The sequence below is a fragment of the Catharus ustulatus genome, chromosome 1 (assembly GCF_009819885.2).
Source record: "Catharus ustulatus isolate bCatUst1 chromosome 1, bCatUst1.pri.v2, whole genome shotgun sequence".
Classification (NCBI taxonomy): Eukaryota; Metazoa; Chordata; class Aves; order Passeriformes; family Turdidae; genus Catharus; species Catharus ustulatus.
Genome location: NC_046221.1, coordinates 14,860,663 through 14,884,004, shown reverse-complemented (window position 1 = coordinate 14,884,004; position 23,342 = coordinate 14,860,663). Strand labels below are relative to the sequence as shown.

General features: G+C 41.8%; 1 protein-coding gene across 1 annotated transcript in view; it reads right to left on the bottom strand.

Moving 5' to 3' along the window:
• Nucleotides 1-7,098: 7,098 nt before the first annotated feature.
• The window catches only part of KIF5B (kinesin family member 5B), a 34,172-nt gene continuing 17,928 nt past the window's right edge, over nt 7,099-23,342 (bottom strand). The window contains exons 13-26 of the mRNA XM_033056089.1: nt 22,648-22,716; nt 21,352-21,558; nt 19,433-19,576; nt 18,603-18,791; nt 17,640-17,757; nt 17,254-17,315; nt 17,034-17,143; nt 16,755-16,856; nt 13,916-13,976; nt 13,732-13,803; nt 13,451-13,555; nt 12,753-12,969; nt 11,004-11,133; nt 7,099-9,658 (exon numbers count right to left, since the gene is read on the bottom strand). Of these exons, the coding sequence (XP_032911980.1) occupies nt 9,652-9,658; nt 11,004-11,133; nt 12,753-12,969; nt 13,451-13,555; nt 13,732-13,803; nt 13,916-13,976; nt 16,755-16,856; nt 17,034-17,143; nt 17,254-17,315; nt 17,640-17,757; nt 18,603-18,791; nt 19,433-19,576; nt 21,352-21,558; nt 22,648-22,716 (1,593 nt within the window). The 3' untranslated portion in view covers nt 7,099-9,651. The remainder of the gene's footprint in view (nt 9,659-11,003; nt 11,134-12,752; nt 12,970-13,450; nt 13,556-13,731; nt 13,804-13,915; nt 13,977-16,754; nt 16,857-17,033; nt 17,144-17,253; nt 17,316-17,639; nt 17,758-18,602; nt 18,792-19,432; nt 19,577-21,351; nt 21,559-22,647; nt 22,717-23,342) is intronic.

Sequence of the window (23,342 nt, the reverse complement as noted above, 5' to 3'; positions counted from 1 at the left end):
GTGCCTCACAGGGGTCTTTAGGCACCAGAGCTCACTTACAGAAGGTTATAATTTCAGTCTGTATCACTTCATCTCAACTCCCAGGCACATTTTGGGAGTGCCTCTTGCCCCTGAGAGCAGGAGCGAGCCCTGGGGCTGTGGGCAGTGTTTGGGACCCCTGCCTGACCCGGCAGTAGAGGGAGGGCTGCAAGTACATGTTGTGGACTGCTGCTCCTCCATGGTCTGTGCCTGCAGCCTGCTCATGATCCCTGCAGCCCAGCAGAGGACAGGAACAATGGACAACCAGCAAAAAAAGACTCTTGACATCCGTCCACATTATCCTGTTTTCACAAGCTTTCATAGAAGAGGTATCATCGAAAGATTCAGTTCCTATCCATTATTTACTGTATCAAATCAGAAATCTCAGAGCTGGTTAAAAAAGAAAGAGTTATTACAGAAGAAGATGTCTAGTAATTTAAATTATCTGCTCCCCCCTACTCCACTTTTTGTGGAGCTATGTTGACGTTTGGGGAAAAAAAAAGTTCTGTTGCTATAGCTACCAAGATGAGCTTCCAACCATGAGATTATGATCAATAAAATATGCCAGATGTGTCTCCAAGAGCTTTCATTAATAAAAAACCAAGTGTGATGAGAATCTTCAGACTAATTCTAGGGGACATAAATGAGATGCTTTTAAATATCTCATCTGATGAAAAGTAAAAAGCAACTGGCACCCATAAGATTTTGTGCCAGGCACTAACTTGGCATAAAGCATTGTTCTCACTGAGAACACATGCACCAAAATAGCCTTTCAGAAATATACAGCCCAGAAAGCTGAGCACAAGTGAAAGGGGAACCCTGTGTTTTCCACTGGTCCTTTCCCTACTGCAGAACTGCTGATGTGCAGAACAAAACCACAGGGCATGTTGTAAAAGTGAAGGCTGGATTTCCTGTCCTTGCAAAATCTCTTCTTCTTTGCAAGTTGTCTCAAAAAGCTCAGTATCCACTTCCCTCTGGAGTGTTTTCTCATACATGCTGTAACTCCAAAAGAAAGATGCATTCACAGTCAGCCCACCAGCCAAGCATCAGCAGGAAGGAGCAAAGGCAGCAGAGGTGGAGAGGAGCTCAGAGTCAGCATCTCCCTTCCCAGCACCATGGAAGCTCTTGCTGGGGAGCTCTGCTCTCCCTTCACTGACCCTTGGGCTCTCCCTGCAGTGGATATCTGCTCTTCTCTACTGGAGCTCTTTGGTGCAACAGTTTCCAAACACGTCTGGGTCTCCATCTCCGCAGCCTTGCTTTCTCCTAGGTTTCCAAACTCTGACCAAGCCAAACTCCATCCTTTCTCAGACTGCAGCAAAATATCTACCAGCTTTATCAGCCAAGCATGTGAAGCAAGGATCCTTTTCTTCATGCCCACATGTGCTTACATTCCTGCAGCCAGTAGTGGATACAGACCTGCTCCCCTGACAGCTCCTGCACAGTTTCCAGTTAAAGTTAGATGAAGAGTAGAAAGAGAATTTTTATTAGATTTGACCCACGCTTTTATGCTTATTTTTATGCATTTTTGATCTTTCATTTTTAAAATTCATATTCTCTCATTTTGCATTTCCCAGGTCATTTTCACCAGCTAATAAAGGTACTAAACTCACTCCAAGTTATGTGGATGCTTTGAGTGCAATTTGAACACTACATTTCTGATTAGCCCATAACAGGCGAGGGTCATGTCTGCTGCCATTTTGTCATTGAATTACCCTGTGCTGGAACTGGATGCCATTGTTTGTCACTGTGGGAATGAAACGTTAATTTAATGCTATCTGCATTTATTAGAGAGCAAGCCCATTGTACAGGCTGCCAAGGGAAACTGACAGTCCTCACAATAATGAGCGTGGGGGGAAAAAATCCATTTCTCATCAGGAATGACTCTTCCCACCTCTCTCGTGCTGCTCAAGTGTCTGTGGATCAATGGAGACAAGTCAGCTGGAAATGAGAGAAAAATACAAAAATGTCTCAAGCTTCACCTATGAGTGGATTTGATAATGGTTCACCCACTGCACAAGTCTTTCTGCCATAAATTCATACCATTCATTTTGCAGTTCAGATAAAGAAACCAAATTTTGCAACATTTCCAAGTATCTTCCTGTAAAAAAAAATGTGTTTTAAACAAAGAGTGGGAAATGCATAGCAGAATATTCTGGTACTTATTCAGAAACATAACATGCGCCTTGTCCCAGTGTTTTACGGCCAGAATTCAGTCCTGCCAGCTCAGGGAGGAGAAGCAGCACAGCCACGGCTCCCGGCAGGACGGGAGGGACCCAGCGGCACCGGTGGGTCCAAGCGGGGCCGGGAGCCCTGGGCGATCCCGCGGGAATACTCTGGGAATGCCCCAGGAATGCTCCGGGAATGCTCCGGGAATGCTCTGGGAACGCTCCTGGAATGCTCCAGGAATGCTCCGGGAACGCTCTGAGAACGCTCCGGGAACACTTCCGGAATACATTCTGGGAACGCTCCGGGAATGCTCCAGGAACACTCCGGGAACGCTCCAGGAATGCTCAGGGAATGCTCCTGGAATGCTCCGGGAATGCTCCGGGAACGCTCTAGGAACACTCCGGGAATGCTCCGGAAATGCTCTGGGAACGCTCCGGGAATGCTCTGGGAGCACTCTGGGAACCCTCTGGGAACGCTCTGAGAATGCTCCAGGAACGCTCTGGGAATGGTCTGGGAATGCTCCAGGAATGCTCCGGGAACACTCCGGGAATGTACCGGGAATGCTCTGGGAATTCTCTGGGAACACTCCGGGAACGCTTCGGGAATGTACTGGGAACGCTCCGGGAATGCTCTGGAAACGTTCTGGGAACGCTCTGGGAACGCTCCAGGAACGCTCCGGGTATACTCCAGGAACTCTCCCGGTATACTCCAGGAATGCTCCGGGTATACTCCAGGAACGCTCCCGGAACGCTCCGGGTATACTCCAGGAACTCTCCCGGTATACTCCAGGAATGCTCCCGGAACGCTCCGGGTATACTCCGGGAACACTCCCGGAACGCTCCGGGTATACTCCAGGAATGCTCCCGGAACGCTCCGGGTATACTCTAGGAACACTCCCGGAACGCTCCAGGAACACTCCCGGAACACTCCAGGAACGCTCCGGGAATGCTCCGGGAACACTCCAGGAACGCTCCCGGAACGCTCCCGCGGCGCTCGGGCGGTGAGCGCGCCCCCTGGCGCTGAGCGGGCGCCTCGGCCGCAGCGGATCCGGGCCCCGCTGGCACCCGGGACCCCGGGCTGGGGGCAGGACAGAGCCCGGGCCAAGGCAGCGAGCGGGGATCCTCGGATCCCTGACCCGGAGTGCCCGGCGCACGAGGCCCCGTTGTGCCCGTGCCCTCTGATGGCCGGGAGGTCTCGGGTGGATTCTGGCACGGACTAGATTAGTGCTGGCTTTCCCTCTGTAGCTCAACATCGCTGGAACTTCAGCCCCGGGTGGACAATTCTGGTTTTAGTGCCCCGAGCAGTGAGATAACAATAGTGGTTGACACTTCATCACCACCTTGCAGGCTCATCCACAAAACAGTGCTTTGCTGGGCAGGGAGGATGACCTCAGCCCTGACAGTGGAGAAACTCATCATTCAGCCTGAAGTCAGCTGAACCTCAGACCTAGAAAGTGTCAAACCAAACTCAAAACCTTTATTACTCCACCACAGCCTGGCCTGTATTCCTTCCTCTCCACGGGCTGTGGCTCAGCTCCTCTCCTGGTGTGTAACCCTGAGCGCACAGGAGGAAAGCAGACCTGCAGGAACAGCAATATCAGTATCTTCCAGGAGAAGCAGACAGCTCATCCCTACCCCCAGCCCAGGGACAAGGCACTCACAGGGAGAGAGCTCTGCAGTCTGAGGGGCTGAGCCTGGTGGTGACAGCACCGGGACAGCTCTGACCGCCTGTGAGCAGCAGGAGCTGTGCTGCCTGTGCAGGACAGCCCAGCAGGAGTGAGAGGATGCCCTCTCCTGCGGGAGCTCGGCTCTTCCCTCAGCAGCAGGAAGGAGGGAGACCCTGCTGCTGCCCCCTGCAAACCTGCCCCGGCACAGCGGGCACCAGGCTGCGGCAGGCACAGAAACGCCTCGCAGGGAGTTGTGGCTGAAACCCTCCTGGACAGCAGACTAACCTCTGCCCTGCTTTCTCCTGAAGGGTATTTCCTGCAGTAAAAGTATTAAAAGAATCATTTACACCCTCTCAGGGAAGATCATCACAAAATACCCTCTAAATACTCGCTTGTTTATGGGATGATGAGTGATCACTGAAAACATCTGTCCGGGCAGCACAACCCCTGGCCATCGGAACTGCCTGTTGATGAACGTGATAAGCAGCCAGGATAACACCGACATTGACACTTTGCTAATTTACCTTTTTAATGCTGCTCCTGACAAAAGCAAAATGAAGAAACCACTGGAACAGCAAGTGGCTTCACAGCTATCTTCAATAGGCTGCTGTAAGCTGTGAAGTGTATTTGTCTCCAGCTGTAGGAGACAATTTAGCTGACTTACAGGACGGGGGTTTCCAAACATTTGTTCCTCATAACAGGAGCTGTGGAAATAGCTCTCTTTAACACACACCCGGGGCACCTCCGAGTCATTTCCACGCCCAGTTCTGTGGATTCAGGAACGCGGAGAATGTGGGTTGTGCTGCTCTCCTTGCTGCAGGTACGTACCAACATTCCCTCGGTACTGGAGGTGGAGACAGTGCATGGATTGAGCTCCGTCCACCAGACCGCTGTGCCCACACCGTGCAGAGCACAGCGCGTAGGACATCCCAGGCTGCAGATGTGCCACACCGGGCTGTGCAAGGCCTCAGCTTCCCCTCTATAATAGTTAGCCTCTTATTTTCCTTTTCAAATGCAAATAGCCTCTTTTCTTTTGTACTGTATTTTCCTCCTTCGTGTAACCCTCCTTGCGCCCATTACACTGGACAGCGCCTCTGACTGGTACCCTCTGCCCCTTCAGCTTCCGCAGTGAAAGGCTCGAACTGCTCTCCTCACATTGCCCCAGCAAGGGCTGGTTAAAGACAAAACAGTGAACACAGCCCTGCGCGGAGTTCAGGAACACTCGTGAGCTCAAAATTCCCCAGGCAAAAATTCTGACGTTCCCATGTCCTCAGTAATCATCTTCCAGAGGTGCTTTCTTTGTCATTTAGCAAGGTTTTACTATGTCCTTAATACATACATAAGTGGCAGTTTTGCACACAGCACGTGTTAAACAGTGATTCATGTTGACACTTCCAAAATGGGTGTTACAGCTCCTTGGTGCACTCAAGGGAGAAGGCACCGGGGCCAGCCAATGAGTTCCTTATCAGTCTGACAGGGCAGGTAACCACAGCTTTCCCTGGCAGAGATGCAGTAATGGTGTTTGCTCACCTTCGAAAGTAATTTCTGACCATTCATTGCTCTTAAGAAACTTCAGAGTGAAATATTTCCTTTCCTTTCTGAGCATCCCTTAGTGGTTGTCTGCAATTAAAGGGGTCTGAGTTGAACATTCCCTAGCAGATACAGATCTAGTCAAAAGGGAGCTCTGTGACTGAGCTGTCTTCTGTTAACAAGGCACACTATGAAATACTTTACAGTATAGATCAGCTCACTGCTGAACAGTTTTACAGACGCAATTTCCCCCTCCTGAGATTTTTGCTTTTACATAAGTGTACTGGCAGGCTTAAATCATGACCTCCTTTATGGTTTTTATAGATATATATTTATATATAAAAGTTCTATACATCTAGCTAAATCTTTTTCTGTGGAAATTATGCAAAAGTAGATTGCAGCCTTGCATAACTACACTGTTCCATAAAAAAAATCAGTTCAAAAGCACTAAGAAAAAGTAGAACCAGCTGTTACAGATACCGGTAAAGGAAAATGAGTCCTTGGAAAGGAAAAGAAGCCTACAGAAGTCTAGATGGCAAGAAATTCTGGAAATGGAGTACAGTAATTTCACGAATACAAGCCGCAGCAATTTGACAAAAATTTTGGTGGAAACCCGGAAGTGCGGCTAATAGTCGGGTGCGGCTAATCTGTGAATAATTTTCTGACATTTACAACCCCAGATGTGCCAGCCAGAGTGCCGAGCCAAGCACCGGCCAGTAAAAGCCGGCATTTCGCAATTGTTACAGTGTTACCGTGTTGCCCTGGCTCCCTGCAGGCAGCACGGGGGGCGGGGAGAGAGGCGGGAGAGCTCTCTTCTTCCCTCCTCTGCCGCAGCCCAGGGGAGGAGGGGGGGGGGGCGCCGCCATTGCCGCGGCGCGGGGAGCCGACGGGGGGGGGGGGCGCCGCCATTGCCGCGGTGACGGGAGCCGGTGGGAGCCCCACGCCGCCATTGCCGCGGCCCGGGGGGGGGCGGGAAGTGCGCGCCGCCATTGCCGCGGCTCGGGGAGGAGGCGGGGTGCTTTGTCCGCGCCCGCCGCCGGCGCCACGGGCGCGGGAAAAGCTCCGTCCCCGCCCGCCGCCGCTGCCGTAGGAGCGGGGGAAGCTCCGTCCCTGCCTGCCACCGCGGGGCAGCGCCGACCCGGGGTGACCGAGCCCAGTGGCAGCGCCGGCCGGCCCCGAGCGGCAGCACCGGGCTGGGCCACCTGGCCCTGTCAGCGGCCCCTAGCGGGCCGAGCCTGCACAGCCTTAGCTCAGCCAGTAAACCCCGCCCTCCCGCGGTTCTGTTACTAATTGCACGCGGGTCCTCGCTGCGAACGACAGAGCGGCTTATATTCGGGTGTGGCTTATCTATGGACAAAAACCGAAATATTTGCCAACACCCAGAGATGCGGCTTATACTCAGTGTGGCTTGTATTCGTGAATTTACTGTAATCTGTCTCATCCAGAACGAGAGTCACCAAATCAGCAGACACTAAGTTTAAAAAAGGACAGGTTCACAAAGCAACTGATAACTCATGGCAATTTCTTTCCAACCAAGTTTACATGGATTCTAGAAACAACTGTCCAAGCACGCAGATAAAAAGATAACTTTGAGCATCACCATACAGACAACTGACACCGCATTCAGGAGAGCCCCAAGCACAACACAACACATCTAGAGAAGATTGTTACATTTGACCACACACAGAGATAATAAATGGAATAAATGCACAAAGAAGTTCAAAGATTTTTTTCCTCTTTATTTAAACACAAATACATTTACAGCATGCAGGTAAGTTAAAACTATATGGCGTCTTCCCCAAACCAATTGTTTTAATGCATCTTAAGTGTACTGAAGTTAAATCAGATTCCACAGGTAGACTTGTCCTCATGTCAAATTTAGAGTTACACACAGTAGTGAGTCAGCATTTAAGTTATGTAAATAATTTAGTTGTTCACCAGAAATAAATATTATTTTACCAAGTTCCTATCCTAAACCATCTTTTAAAAATATGATCTAGAGGAACATAAAAATAAGAAACCACTCAAAGACTGCAAGTTGAAATAGCAGTGTTGAACATTCCCTGTATAGACTGAATATTTTCATTTACAAAATACAGTAATTGTCCTGTCTGGCTGACCTATGACAGCCAAACCAGAAAGCAAAGTTGTGTGGTTTTTTTTCTTTTTTTACATTTTAAGAGGCAGTTCTTGGTAAACTTCATAAAAGGTTTAAAATAAAAAAAAAAAGTTTAAATATAAAAAGGTGATGTACACTAAGCTACACACTAGTTACTATTTAATCTAATTCTTTAAACACAGCAATTTTCAGCACCAAAACCCATGACAATTACCTACAGGAATGAAACCCCCATTCACAGGCATGAGAAAAAAATCCTGCTTCATTTGAGTGTGTTGTTTTGTTTTTATGATTGCACAATGACAAATGAAGGCCTGAAAACCTGTAGTTAACATTTGAAGAAGATAATGGACAGTGCTGGTTCCATGATGAGAAACTGAATTCAAAACATTTTGTTGTTACTTTATTTTTGTTTTCCTCAGTATGCTGCCTTCCACTGTGCTCTAAAACAATTGCAAGTTTGGAGTGTTTGGCGGCCTTAGTGAAGAAAACTGTCTGAAAAGCTGAAAACTCCAAAATAGTGGGATTTCCAACTAATACACTCAACCTTTAAAAATCAAACTATTAAAAATTCAGACTACTGTAGATATAGAAAAAAAGTGGTTCAAGGTCTAAAATTTGACTATACTCCATCATAATATAAATATTTTGCCTATTTCAAAATATAAAAATTGAAAGTGATTTGCTGTCTGAACAGTCACAGAGTTTCTACTGTTTCCACAATACCTGAACACCCAGCAAAAAACTCAAGCCAGAACAAAAAGTTGTATCAACCAGGTCTGAAAAACTCACTGAATTTTTCCAGCAATACTAAGTTTCTTCTTTCTTAAAGACCTGGTAACTAGTTTCTATATAGAAGAAGGCTGTTCTAAAAATTATAGTGGCTAAACCCTATGAATAAGTTAAAGAAATTATACTATAAAACTTTAAACCCCGGATTCAGCTCAATGAGAATACCGGAGCTCAAAACAAAACAAAAATTAAAAAAACAAAACAAAAAAAAATCAGAACCTCACATTTCATTTTGTTAGCCACTTTACAGGACTTTATTGCAAAGAGAAGAAAAATATTCAACAACTACTACTTTGGACATTTCATATACCTACTTACAAATGGATTACAAATACAATTCAGGGTAGCACTTTATTTTATTGTTATTTTAAACACGTGCCTCTGGCATTTCTGGATACATCAGTTTAAAAAGTTGTGTCCTTTATTTACGTATCTGAATTCATTGGCCTGTTGCTGAAAAAGGCTTTTTAAATTGAAAATTAAAATTTTAGCCAAAAATTCCAGTACTGTATGCAGTGGGATATAAAGTTACAGTTTAGATTGCCCTCATTTCACTATTATAAAACAGTGAAAGTGAACCGTCACAGATACAGACAAATGGACAGACAGGCTCACCAGAATGAAGCAGAATGTTTTCACTCCACCAGACTGTACTGTGTGCAGAACCAGGACAGATGGGATAATCCACTGCCAAAGTCTTTTGTAAACTCAGGTTTACTGTTCCTACTGTACAGTACTTAACTCTAGGTGACCCGGTGGCCGGGCGTTCGATAACAGTTACAGAGCCTTGTTCATACTGAACTCCCGCCGGTGGTGTCGCGGTGCCTCGTGGCAGCTCGTCAGCACCTCGGGATCCTCACACTGTACAAACACAGTTAATTCCAACGCTCAGTGCAGCATTCCAAAGGAAAACTGTAATGTAGAGTGCCGCCCTAATTCAGTGGGACATGTAGTGTTATGTGAAGTGATAAAAATGAAAGTATACTTTAACACTGTTGCACATTCCCTAAGACAATAAGATGAACACAAATTAAGCTAGAAAATTTGAACTAAGATTTTCTCAACGTACATTCAGCTTGGCACAGTGCAGACTAAATTTAAGACATGAAAGACAAACTGTGTAATAAGCAGAGCTACACTTTAAGTAACATGTCATTTTTCAAGACGCCAAAATTGCACTCTAGTTGTTTTTTTTGGGAATCAGTTAGCAGAATTTGTAGAAGGGGGAAGAGCTGTACAGGCCAGGTATAATTTATACAATTTTCAAAAAATAATCCTACAGTCCCCAAAAGGAGAGATTATTGTCATGGAATGACTCCCTCTACACAATATCCAATCCTCCTCACGCTGCATTTACTTTTCAGCAACTGTAAATGAAAAAAAAAAAAAATCATAGAGTTAAGCCAAAAAAGCAAAGTTATTTACATTTACAGCAGACCATATCACTATTTACATGCCCTTAAGAGCCCAGTTTAAGAACTCAGATAAGTGCTAATAAAACACCCACTTTAAAATAAATCACACAACAGAAAGCATTTAAGCAACGCTGTCTGCTACCAACAAATTTCCAGCACGACAAACTGACTGGGTATGCAATCTTGACTGCAGTAGTGGAGTAATGGAGTAAACGTTACAGACAGAAACCACTTACAGCCCAGCCCCACTTCCCATGACTGCTGCTGCTTTTCCTGGCTAGTGGCAACTCCTTGGTACTCAAGGCAAATGTTATTCAAGGCTGAAGTACCCATCAGTTCAAGTTCTTATTTACTAAGAGACATTACTGAACAGAACCAGGTACCTTGACTAGTACTACAGCCTAGTTTTCTCTGAACTGGAAAGAAAGCTTGGAAAAGTCAGTCAGCTAACCAAAAGAAACAAGCAGAAACAAGATTCACATAAGCTGTTCTGGAGCCTTTCAGAGGAGGAGCACCCAGATTTCAAGCATCCCATCCCATTTCTGACTTATTTCAAACTGAAGATGCAGATAATTAACTGAGGGAATGTCTAAGAAGACATTCACAGACTCATTCAAAAGTGAACAGATGAATCAACTGTAAAGCAGATACTAATTAACAAGAGATGATTTTTGTAAAGCAACTTAAACATTTAAATACCATGCAATTACTTTGGAGATTAGAGATATTCTAAAGTAAGTGAAAGTTTAATTTCAATTACTGTAACTATATTTTAGCTAGGCTACCATTTTAAGTTTACTGGATGAGGACATGAATTCGTCCGTTAAATAATTCCAAATCACTGACACAAGAAACAGTGTGCAAACACAGTTAAGAAAAGTAAATAAATAGCATGTAAAAATATGGTAAATTTTATCACTGAATGTTGTCCTGAAGAAAACCATATTTAAAAAGATACTAGCAAGCCAAAATAATTTAAAATGCCCACTCCTTCCCCAAAGAGTGGCTACTGTCCTTGACTGGTAACCATCTCCAATTGATTGTTTCCACATTTTGCTCCACTCCCACAGAACACCATCAGAATGACCATTTTACAGCAAACATGTTCTGGGAGAAAAGTAGCAGCATCTTTAGTCAGGTGTACATTATACCATTCCACTGGCTATAAAATTCTGTAAAAAGGAGGAGTTAATCTGACTTTTATATAAGTGACTTTATGCCACAGAATGAACTGTAATAAACCTAATACAAAATAGTTTGAGCACACATTTTAAAGAATGCTGCAATACAAACTTACACTTTGTCTTGCCGTCCACCTCCGCGCAGCACGACTGGCTGGCTGTTCTGAGTGAACGCACCTCCACCACGAATTGCACTTGGATGAGTTGGAGAAGCTGCTGGATGCTGGCCAGGGCGGATGGGCTTAGCTGCATGACAAGAAACATAACTTACAAATACATACACAACAATACCTTGGATTATTCAAACTTACTGGTGTCATAAGCCAAATGTAATAATCACAATTGAATGCCCTTTGAATAAGAAAACAAGTTTAGAGGATGGCATTCTGAGAACGTAACAGGCTAGTGTCAACTACAACAAACCCTGGAAAACAGACAAGGTTTTGCTTCTACTTGCTTCTGATAATCTTCACAAGAATTATCTGTTCCACCTAATGTATTACCTTTTATGAATTCTATTTTTTGGCAATAAGAACTCAAATAAGACAACACTAGACAGTTTCCTAAGAGTTATGTATCAGGAAGGAATCATTATATTTGCTGTCCTTCCCCCATCTACCTGACTGATAAAGTCACCAGTTACTCTCTGTGCAGGTGGTTCCATGTACCAATATTCCACAGATAACACTGCTTCATCAACCTATCACCACTTAAAAATAAAACTTGCTCCATAGCCCAAGTAAAAATCCAGCAGTTCATAAGCTGCATACAGTTTATTTTTAACAGAACGTGCAAAACGTGCAGGACTTCACAAAGTTCTGTAATATTAAAGAGAAGCACCTTAAAGTTTCAGCAGGCAAAGAAAACCAGACAGCAGCTGCAGCAGAGCAACACTTCTCAATTACTGCCTTAGAGGAAGCTGATCTCCAGGAAGATGTGACTAGTTCATCTAGACATTTAATCACAAGATGCTGTATACCTCAGGTGAGCTCACTAGACAATTTTTGTTTTCCTGGAGACCTACTTGAGAGCAAATTAAGAAAGAAAAGTACCTGTCTGCAAGCAGCCACATCGTGTGACCAAAAAATTTTAACTATTTTGCAACGCCTTTGTAGTCCTGCAGAATATGAGCAAAATTTAACTGCAACGTCATTTCAGCTGCATTAACATTGAAGAGAAGTGTATTGATGACTGAAGTTCTTTAGTTCTACGGTTGTAGTGTAATGAGCACAGTTAAGTTCTTCACACATCACAGACCTTCTTGGTCCTCAGAGTAATGGCAGGTGGAGGAGCAAAGAAATATGACTACTTTGCCTCCACCTTCCCACCCCTATTTTCCTGTTATTTTCCCCTAGAGAGGGCTGTGGATAGTGTATGTTTTGGAACAAAGAACTGAAAGGTAATTAAGGATCTTTGGATATTGTGGATTTCTGTCTGCCCCTCTGCCCCATAAGATCTGGTCCATTTTATTGTTGTTGTTGTTGAAAGTGATGGCTTAATCTTTCTTGTTGCCTTGAAATACCTATTTAGTCTTAGAAATTGGAATGGAATTGGAATGACCTAAGAGATTAAGACTCACATGCAGTGTTCTGTTTCCTCTAGGAAATGCAATATATTCAGGCTAGAATCCTAGGTTGGTAAACCTTTTCCAAAGCCATGTAAAAGAAATAAAAAGCCAAACAACCATAAAGCATCACCTCCACACACAGTCTGTTAACCAAAATATAACTCACAGAAAAAAATAGATCACTTTGATATATGCAGTTTCAATGACGGCTGAAAGATGCACACATACACAAAAACACAACAAAACCAAAAAGTAGGAGACAGATGAAGCTTTAGGGGCCGAGGAAGTATTTACTCACCAATTTGTGCCGAATGTCCTCTTCTGGCCATATTCTTGGATCTTACAGCTTCCTTTATCCGATCCACTTCTTGCTGATAGCGCTTGCGATCACGAGAAGCATTCTCTTTGGCTTCCTTCAGTGCAGATTCCAAAGCTTTAACTCTTTCAGCTGTAGCTCGAAGTCGCTTCTCCAGTTTAGGAAGTTCGCAGCGAAGATCAGCATTATCACGTACCAGCTACAAAAGCAGAAGTGATTACTTCCTTGGTATCTCTCTTCATAGGGAGAGATAACCAAATACCCTCTCCACCCCTAAAGAGGCAAAGCAGTAGGGTTAATATAGTAACTTTACTTAAGCTTTTAGTGAGGAGGTCAGTAATACTAAGGTTGACATTTGAACAATCAGTTACTGTGGAAGAACCTGCTACCCAACAGAGGCACCTGTTCCATCAGACAGGCAACAGCCCCACAACTCATACATGAAGTCTAAACACGGACTTGGATCCCTCTCAGTTTAAGCACAGCTACTTTGTTATATACCCATATGTACTTAAAACAGCTAATTAATTTGTTACAAAATAGTAGACTGAAGTTTTCCTGTACACTTAAGATTTAGAAGTATTTCCTTATAAAAGTTACTTTATGACCAATAGGCAGTTGCTTCTGTAACAATGGATCTGGAGTAGTTTTATTAAATGTGAAATAATGTCTCATTGTACCTGCTTGTGAACCTTTGTAAGTTGTTCAAGATTATTCTCAAGGAAGGAAATCTTCTGCTTCTGTGCAGCACTGCCTCCTGTATCATCTGAGTCGATCTCAGCACTCTGCAGTAACAAAAGCAAAGGGAGGGAGACAGGAGCCTGAGTACAAATCTGAGCTTGCATATTATGATCAAGCCAGAAAAATTAAATCAAATAAACATCAGTTCCAAATTTAGCTCTAAACTGAAATCCACGCAGCATTCTCAGAAACAACAAATTTAACTACAGCACCACATTACCTTTTTCACTCTAGTAGCCAGATCTTGAACAAACAGTTTCCGAAGATTGTGAAGAGTCTGAAGTTCTTTTGCCTACAGTTAAGGACAAGAAATTAACAAAACAACCCAAACAAACTCTGAAAGAAAGAAAAAAAAAAGAGACAAATATTGACATTTGATTTGGAATATATTCTGACTATCTTACCACAGTCTCTTCCAAACCCTTTAAATCTTGTTTCGCTTGTTCCCGTCTGTCCTGCATAACCCTAAAAGAGAATAAATGATTCCTGAAATATCCTAGAAAAATTAGAAATTTTGTTTTAGAGGTCTAGAATAATAAACACTGTATGGTACAAATGAAAGAAGTATTTTGGTTGAGGTCTTAAATTAAAGAGGTAACCAACAGATGTCACCCAGACATCTGTATGCCATGGGGGTGATGGGATTGGGGGAGATGCAAAAGGAAAAGAGGGACACATTTTCAATATGGAATACAAACAACTACAGTAATTTCACGAATACAAGCCGCAGCAATTTGACAAAAATTTTGGTGGAAACCCGGAAGTGCGGCTAATAGTCGGGTGCGGCTAATATGTGAATAATTTTCTGACATTTACAACCCCAGATGTGCCAGCCAGAGTGCCGAGCCAAGCACCGGCCAGTAAAAGCCGGCATTTCGCGATTGTTACAGTGTTACCGTGTTGCCCTGGCTCCCTGCAGGCAGCACGGGGGGCGGGGAGAGAGGCGGGAGAGCTCTCTTTCCTCCTCTGCTGCAGCCCAGGGGAGGAGGGGGGGGGGGCGCCGCCATTGCCGCGGCTCGGGGAGGACGCGGGGTGCTTTGTCCGCGCCCGGTGCCGGCGGCATGGGCGCGGGAAAGCTCCGTCCCCGCCCGCCGCCGCTGCCGTAGGAGCGGGGGAAGCTCCGTCCCTGCCTGCCACCGCAGGGCAGCGCCGACCCGGGGTGACCGAGCCCAGGGGCAGCGGCGGCCGGCCCCGAGCAGCAGCACCGGGCTGGGCCACCTGGCCCCGTCAGCGGCCCCTAGCGGGCCGAGCCTGCACAGCCTTAGCTCAGCCAGTAAACCCCGCCCTCCCACGGTTCTGTTACTAATTGCACGCGGGTCCTCGCTGCGAACGACAGAGCGGCTTATATTCGGGTGCGGCTTATCTATGGACAAAAACCGAAATATTTGCCAACACCCAGAGATGCGGCTTATACTCAGTGCGGCTTGTATTCGTGAATTTACTGTACATTCAGATGAATAAATTATAGAAGTTTCTAGAACAGTAAAAGACAAGACTCTCAGAGTCAGCTTAAGAGTAAGTATTTGGGGAGATCTTATCCTACAAATGTTCTTAGCTCTGACCAGCTGAGATAAGTAACATGTACCAGATTAAAAATTTTCTCTTTGTTTTCTTTAACACCTCACCCTCAACATGCTGGCAAAACCATCATCATAAACAACAATCTCAGTGTACAGGAATATAACCTGATGATTATCAGTTTACAGAGCTGCTCTCTTGCCAGTTAATGTGAAAGCATTTTCTGCAAAGGAAATGTACTCAGAACTGTAAGTCAGTGCAGTTATCAAGATGACAGAACACAGGAAAGGACATGTGGACTTTTCTTTTCATGACCTGAGATTAGAATAGAAAGGCCAAGGACTGCACAAAAATGAAAGGTTCCTGTTAAGTAGTTAAAAAAGCCTCTTTTCCACTTGAAATTTCTCCTCACTCAGTTTTACTACTAGCTCACAGTTAAATGAGTAAACATTTGATCTAATAAAATATTCTAAATAATGTCACTATCCTATCTGTTTTCCAGATATCTCTGGATAGTAGTTCCAGGCATCTTATACAACTTCAAAAAAGTTAAAGTGAATAATCTGCATTGTTCCTGGTCTGTCATTTGCCATGCACATTTATGATATTCAGTGAAAACTAAGTGGATTCAAAAAGGCTGGGGGAGGACACAGAATACAAAACTAATTTTTAAAACTTTACAAATCTTTCAAAAAGGAATGTTCCTATACAGTAAGTGCTTTAAAGTGGTCAATGCTAGATGTAGCTAGGCCTGCAAACTGAAATAGAAAGCAATAATGTGGTACTGATGGCAAATCTTACAAGACAAGAAAACCTGATGTAGTTAATATAAGTTTTGTAATCACTGTGGTATATAAATTAAATCAAAATAAGATGGATTCATGAGACCAGAGTACTGTTAAAATTTTAGTCAGTTAAACAGGATAAACAAAAAAAATTGTAAGAGAAAAAAAAAAAAAAAAAGGCAGCACGTGTTGCTTGTTGGTTACCAGCACAGATCAGTCAGGTCCCTCTGATTACTTCAAATTCCATGATAAAAATCACAGTGTGTTTTAAACATAACCCAAAGCCTTTTTCAAAAATTACTTTTAAGTAAAATGTATTTTTAGCTTCTCTAAGATAAATTTGTATGTGCCAGGAAGGGGTTACAACTGATACACTTAGGAAGATTTCCAGGAGATTACAGTCACATTTCTAGAAGCTGAGAACTCTTCTCAAGCTTGACTTGGATGTTTACCCGCAAGCAGAATGTAATTCCATTTTTACACTAAGTTTTGAGTCTCTAATTCACCAATACATTGTCTTTAGTTAATCAATGAAGCATGCAACTGTATAATTTGAAGAATAAACCAATTAGAGCCACCCAATGAGTTAAATCACATAAGGACCATAAAAAGAGTAAGGGAACACAAGAACCAGAAACAGAGTAAGGGGAATTGTTAGAAGATTCTTTCAGTCTTACAAAATGCAGTACTTAGTTGCAAATTGAAACGTTAATGACTCCAATCCATAACATAATTTAAAAAAAAGAACACTTGTGGCCTTCATATCTTTTGCAATTTTACTTCCTATTTTAAGTATTCACACAGTACAAAGATTTTAAAAAAGGTTCAAGAAGGCCTCTAACAAGCATACCATAAAGTGAGAGGCACTGCATCACATTAGGTCATGAGTTTATCCATGAAGTGTCCCCACACATTTGTTTTATGCTTCATTATCACTTACGTAAGCTCATGAAGTTTTCTGCTTTTCTCCTGATCAGTCGCTTTCAGCTTCTCATGCTCGACTCTCAGACGCTCCTGTTCAAGCATCATCTTCTGGTTTTGGCTAAACACAAAGTACATATTTTATCAGCTGAAAATCTCAGACAGCACATTCAGTAACAAAATGGAAGACAGAAGCACAGTTCTGGAGGAATCTCTCACCACTTCCTTCCACTGTACTGTGCTTCTGTACTTGCACAGCCCAGAGGTACTTCCAGCACTAAATAATGAAATTACTCACTCTTGAAGCTCAGTGATGAGCTTTTCCTTTGCATCAACCTCATCTCTCAGGCTACTGATTTGTTTCTGATGCGTCTCACGATGGCTCTGAATTTGCTGCTCCACAGCTTGCTATTAGAAAAAAACAGAACATATTAAATGATTTGAGTTACCACCAGACTTCACTCTGCAGGGATCTGGGTTGTTCCGTTTTTCTTTTTTAAACAACGAAATTGACTTACCTTGACTTCATTTGCAGTTTGAACCTTATTTAAGTGCTCTTTCTCCATTTCATGGACCTTTTCTAGTAGGGATAGAGAAGAAAAAACACATTTCAGCCAGGTATCTAGGCAATCACATGGATGATGGCACTAATTTTCCCTCCCCTTCCCAACACCCTAAAATTTGGAAAAAGTCCCCTCCCACCACAATAATGAATTAAATTAGTAAAATCTTTATTCTATCAATAAGTTCTTTTAAACAACCATGGATTCATTCTACATGTTCAGTAGCAAAAAGTCTTTGTATAGCTCTGCCTTTCAACCTAAACAGAACAGAGAAATTCCCTCTTTATCACTATATTCTTAAAACAGTGGTGGTGGGTGGGGTGTAGGGAGGCAAGTCCTACCCTGTGCTCGGAGTTGAACTAATTCTTCATTAAGGGAATCCACAGATTCTTCCAGCTGCCTCTTTTTCTGTTCCACATTCTGAAGATACTCAGTCAGTGACTTGATCTTGGCTTCATGCTTGTGGAATGAAAAGATTCATTTACTTTGGAACTAGGTGCCATGGAATTACATCTGCATAAACAGTTCATACTTATTTTTTTACACAACAAGTAACCTCATCTCAAAACAAAAATGGTGCCAACTAGACTCTTAGAAGAACATGACTACTCAAGCAGATCTGTAATGTAGCCTGTAAGACAATGTCTTTATTCTGGATTGGAATGAAATACATTTTTGGCTGGGAGAAGAGATGTTTTGAATGTTAAATACTAACAGGGTCCACTGTATTTAGTAGACTGCCCTGAAATGTGCATCTCCTATTTTTAAAAAAGATTATTATCTGCATGAAAAACAAAATACAGAAACATTAAACCATGTATCTAGATTATAGTTTTCAGAAGTGTTTCAAGTCACATTACTTATCTTTTCTAACAATCACATTAAAATGGTCTTTCTCACATTAGAAATAAATTTAATCTGCTATGCAAATCTCCTGGAATCTTACTTGATTACCGTTCCTACTTCCAGCTTGGGGCATTAGCAGGCAGAGTGCCCACTAGCCACTGCTTATGTTAGACTTGTATTTATAAAGAAGCCTGTGATGGAGAACACACAGACTCCAGTATTTAATATAAGTGCTACAAAAGCATTAGCAGGCTACAGATATATTGCAGAAATTCTGACATCCTGCCACACTGAATTACTTAGACACATCCAATCTGATGAGAGTACTAAGGAAACAGCTGAATCTTATGGCTGTTCACTCACAGTGAGCTTTGTTAGATGCCAAAAAACCCTGAAACTCTATTCTCCAAGAGGTTAATGAATTTAATTTATAAAGAACACTGTAGCAAAATATTTACCTGTGAGATCCGGAGCTGGCAGGCAGCCAACTCCTTTTCATTTTCTTCCATTTTCTTGTTACTTTCAGCTTGTGTGCCTTCTAACTGTTTGCAACGTTTCACCATTGTTTTCACTTCTGATTTCATTTTGCTGATGTACAGTCTTGCGACTGTGAATTCTTCATCTATCATGCCAGTTCCCTCGGGCTGCTGAAAAGGGTGGAATAGCACATTTAGAAAGCTCAGATAAAAGTGAATTAACAGTGCACTAGAGCACCTTAATGACCAGGACACATCCCCAGCCTCAACTGACAAGCGAAGAACTTTTAAAAAACCCAAAGCTTTACATTTTGGTATTTAAGTTTTCTAATTGATTATTTAGAAGTTTGCACAAAGACAGTGAGCTGCTTGAAAAAGGAAATACAATTCACTATTGATTTCTAATACTGCTTACATTCTTGCTCTATAGCTATCTTCTAGACTTATCCCTTATTTCATGTCCTCACCCTGTTTTTAATACAAGTACCATCCCAATCGCCACTGCAGGTCAATATTAGATTTCCAAGACAATGCTGTTGATTAAGAGCACTTCATACAGCAGTTTGATAACACGAATGAAAACACTGCTTCAGAAAAAAAAAACATGCCTGCTCTTCCTTGTCTGTGCATAATCAAATTCTGTCTGGGACCTGATTAAGTCACAATGTAAGCAATGGAGAAGCTTATGTCCAAATTATTAATATGAAGCTTCCTATGGTGGCAATTTTTACCATACTAAGAAAATGCTCCCACTAATACACAATGTACGTGTTTAATACATGGCACTGAAGACAGAAGTGATTAACTCTTACCTTGACATCATTATTTCCTACTGCAATTCCAATCTCTGCAAGATCTTTTAGTAAGGAGGCCATCATTTCTGTAGCTCGTTTCTTCTGATGGTTGGTCATTTCTTTAAGTTTCTGAAGCTCTGCATCTATACTGGCTAAAGTGACCTATAGTAAAAGAAGTTACCCTTGATTAATCAAAACACACTCCTGTTCTTGGAACTAGTTTCATACTATTTATGGAGCACCAGCATTTCTTCTGAAAGAACTAAAAAGTACTGGGGACAGTGACCTTCAACTCACAAAATATAATCTTAAAACTCTGCAGCAAAATTAGTGTTAACATTGTTAAACAGCATTTCGAGTTATATACAATTAAATATTGCAGGGAATCACATTTATAGAAAAAGGGTAAATGGACAGCAAGTCCAACATTTTTCACCATATTTTGGTAAATTAAAACCACTTCAGCTTTATCTGCAGAGCTCTTAACTCTTCTCTACTTGCAAATCAAAAAATGAGAGTACTCTCCCAGTACTGACATTTCATAAGCACAACACTTATTTTTGAACACTTTTTCAACTCTTTTGAGCTACTGTTGTAGTGGCTGCAGCTCAGCAGCTTGCATGCTCAAGAGTCTGCTATTTGTTGTCCAGTTTTAAAAAAACACCAGAAGTTTTACAACATGAAAGTTTCAGCAGAGATGCCAAAGCATGGTTATTTCATGGGTTAGCAGTGCCAGATGAGGATGGCTTAATTTTATGACACTTCTGAAGAGTTGCTTTCTTGCAGACCGAGTTATTCATGACACTCAATGGATGTTAGTTATAATATCTAGAATCACTAACTATAATCAGAAACTACATCAATAAAGCAAACTAAAAAAAAAAAACCAAAAAACAAACCATGCAGTTCAGAATCATATACACACACAGCAAGCCTACTCCAACAGATTTTAAATGCTGCCCAAAGACCATAGTTTCTCTGACTTTTGGCCAACCTCCAAGTGATGTAAGTTACCAGTAAAGATTACTCAGCTCAGAATATTCTGAAGTTTAAAGAGAAGTTTACTGATCTTGTGAACTTCAATTACATCACTAGTGTTCTACCAAGTCAAATCTTACTAACTGAAAATTGAAAGCCACAGTTACTAGAAGACCCAGACCCTTTATTATCATCTTCAAGAACAGAGAAGAGCGAGATTTGTGCCATTAATACTGTCTGTAATGCCAGCAAACATGCTGATCCTTTCCAATATTTAAAATTTTAGGACAGTAGGTAGAATATTAACTGCTTAGAGCTGATTGAGGTCTGTCAAATAACTGGCTACTAAAACAGCCAGTTCACAAATTTTGCAGATATGTAAGGAAGTGCACAGTAGTCTGTGAGACTGATGCTGCATCTGTATTTTAACCAGAGTTATCTTGTGGAACATGTCCTCAGCTACTCCATTCAGAAAATAACCCAAAATGCTTAGTTTTGAAGGCATCAAGGTAAGTTATCTCGCATTCCATACACACAGCAGGCAAATACACATTCCTTTCAAGAAAAACTATAGCATGCTCACTGCAACTTCAAGATTGGAAGAAGCATATTCTTAAGCCAGGATTTCCCCAACTGGATGAGAAAGACAATCAAAAGCAGCATGCAATGAAAATGTTAAGTTTTGACACCTAGGATATTTCTGAACACTCTACGGGCTGGAAAATGCCACAAGCACTAAAGAGACAAGCACTAAAGGTCAATAATCACCCTAAGTTTTTTCTTAAGCTTACAGGTTTTAGATAATCATTCCCTGCAAAAACAAACTAAGTTTCAGACTTAGGGTCTTGTTTTCCTTTGTTAAATGCTTTCAAATGTCTTTTAGAAATATGGGTAAGGCAAGCAAAGTCACACTGAAGAACAGAAATAGTTGTCAGTAATTTCTTATCCCAATTTCATACCGATTTTTGATTGAGTTCGTCACTAAGCAGTTCATATTCCTTTGCCTTATCTTCTACTTCCTGAGATTTCTGATCATAGTTGACAGCTAATTCTTCAAGGGCTTGTAACACCTCTTTCACTTCCTCTTTAGAAGCATCATTTTCAGCCTGAAGGCGATTCAACTCTGCTTGCAGGTTGTCTTGGTCCCGTCTGGTTGATGCCAGAAGCTGCAATAATGATAGAGATTTAATAAAAATACAACAACAAATAATCATGAAGAAATTTCCATGCATATCTTGAATTTTATTAAGGCTTTTAGCTACAACAATAGCTTATATCTACATTTTTAGTAAACAGCTTCATGTAATAAGGACGCCAAGAACCAAATATAATGAACAACTAAATTTACCATCTATATTTACAGTTCTTTTAAGTTTTCAAATATCTTAAAAATGAAAGTGATTACAAATGAAAACATATAGGAATAGCAACCAGAAATGTACATGGAATATTTCCAGTTCTGAAAAAAGCCACTGAACACTACTCATGAGTATGAATTGTCAATAGTCTAGGGACTAAACTTTCAGAATTTTAACACTGTTAGCTGCTGAAGAATTAGACATAGGATAAAACTGCTAAAAAAGCAGACTTATTTATTAATTTAAATAAGATTTAACAGTAGCTCCAACTTCCCTAGTCCTTGGCTTATTTCCTTCTGAACATGTGCATGAGGATTACAATTGTTTTTAACCTTTGTGCTATAGAGAAATAATTTTTTAAATATTTTGGCTAAATGAAATTTTCATTACTAATAGGAATTTCCCCCATTAGTTTATATCCATGGCAAAATGTGCATACAAATAATTTGAATATTCTAGCAAGTATGGTCTGAATTAACACACAGATACTTCCTTTTTCATTGTGGGCCAATATATTTCCCTCTCCCCCTTCTCTCTCTGTACAGCAAGAAGTAAACCTTAAAACAGATTTCTTACATTAAATCAAGTTACCTTCAGTTTTGACAACTTGCTAATTTTGCACACAGAAGATAACTGAGGCTGTCTCTGCATAAAATACTTCAATTCTTTCAGTCTTCATGGATACTTAAGATCCCAGTAAAATGGTTTAAGTTTGGCCATTAGCAAAGTGTAGGTGGGAGGAATGATCAGGCAGAGCATTTAGATAAGGCACAGAAGAGAACCACTGTGCAGTAATAAGCTGTCATTCTACTCCCTGGTCATAAACTGACCTATTCTAAATACCAATTTCTTTACAAGAAAGACAAATGAAAATACAGATGCAAAAGCAAAACTCACCTCTTCCTGATCCAACATCTGTGTCTTCAGTTTTTCTACTAGCTGACTCTGCTGATTAATTTCTTCATCCTGCAGTTGAAATAAGACCATGCTCACTAAACTGACAAACACCACCCAGAAAAAATAATCTATGAGACAGCAGACATTAGGTATCTAGCTTTTCCCTATTCGGAGATAATTATGCAACAAAGTGATGAAAGCAAAAAACAATTCTTTTCACTGGTTGATTCATTAGGCTCTTAACCTGCCATGTATTTGTAACACACCATGCTTCAGAGACAAAAATCTCACACCTGTGCTTTTGCAAGTCTTCTCCAAGTTCTAACTTCCAAGAAACAATTAATATTTAATTTTAAGACTTTTTTCTACTCAAATACAGTACTATTGCTTATATTTGAGATTATGTTCAAATAAAATAGCCAAAATGTGGAAAGAAACAGTTTTGTCTTCAAATTACTCATTTTCCCACATCCATTACTTTCCAACTAACAAATGACACCTCCTTAGCACCACATGAGGCAACTTTGATTTCTCTTAATCAGAATTAAGAGGAAGCACCCTCAGCAAATACTTTAACAAGTTGAGCTAACAAATGAATACCAGCAAATTAAATACAGAATCACTAAATATCCTGCATTGGAAGGGACCCTCCAGGATCATTAAGTCCAACTCTCAGCCCTGTGCAGGACACCCCA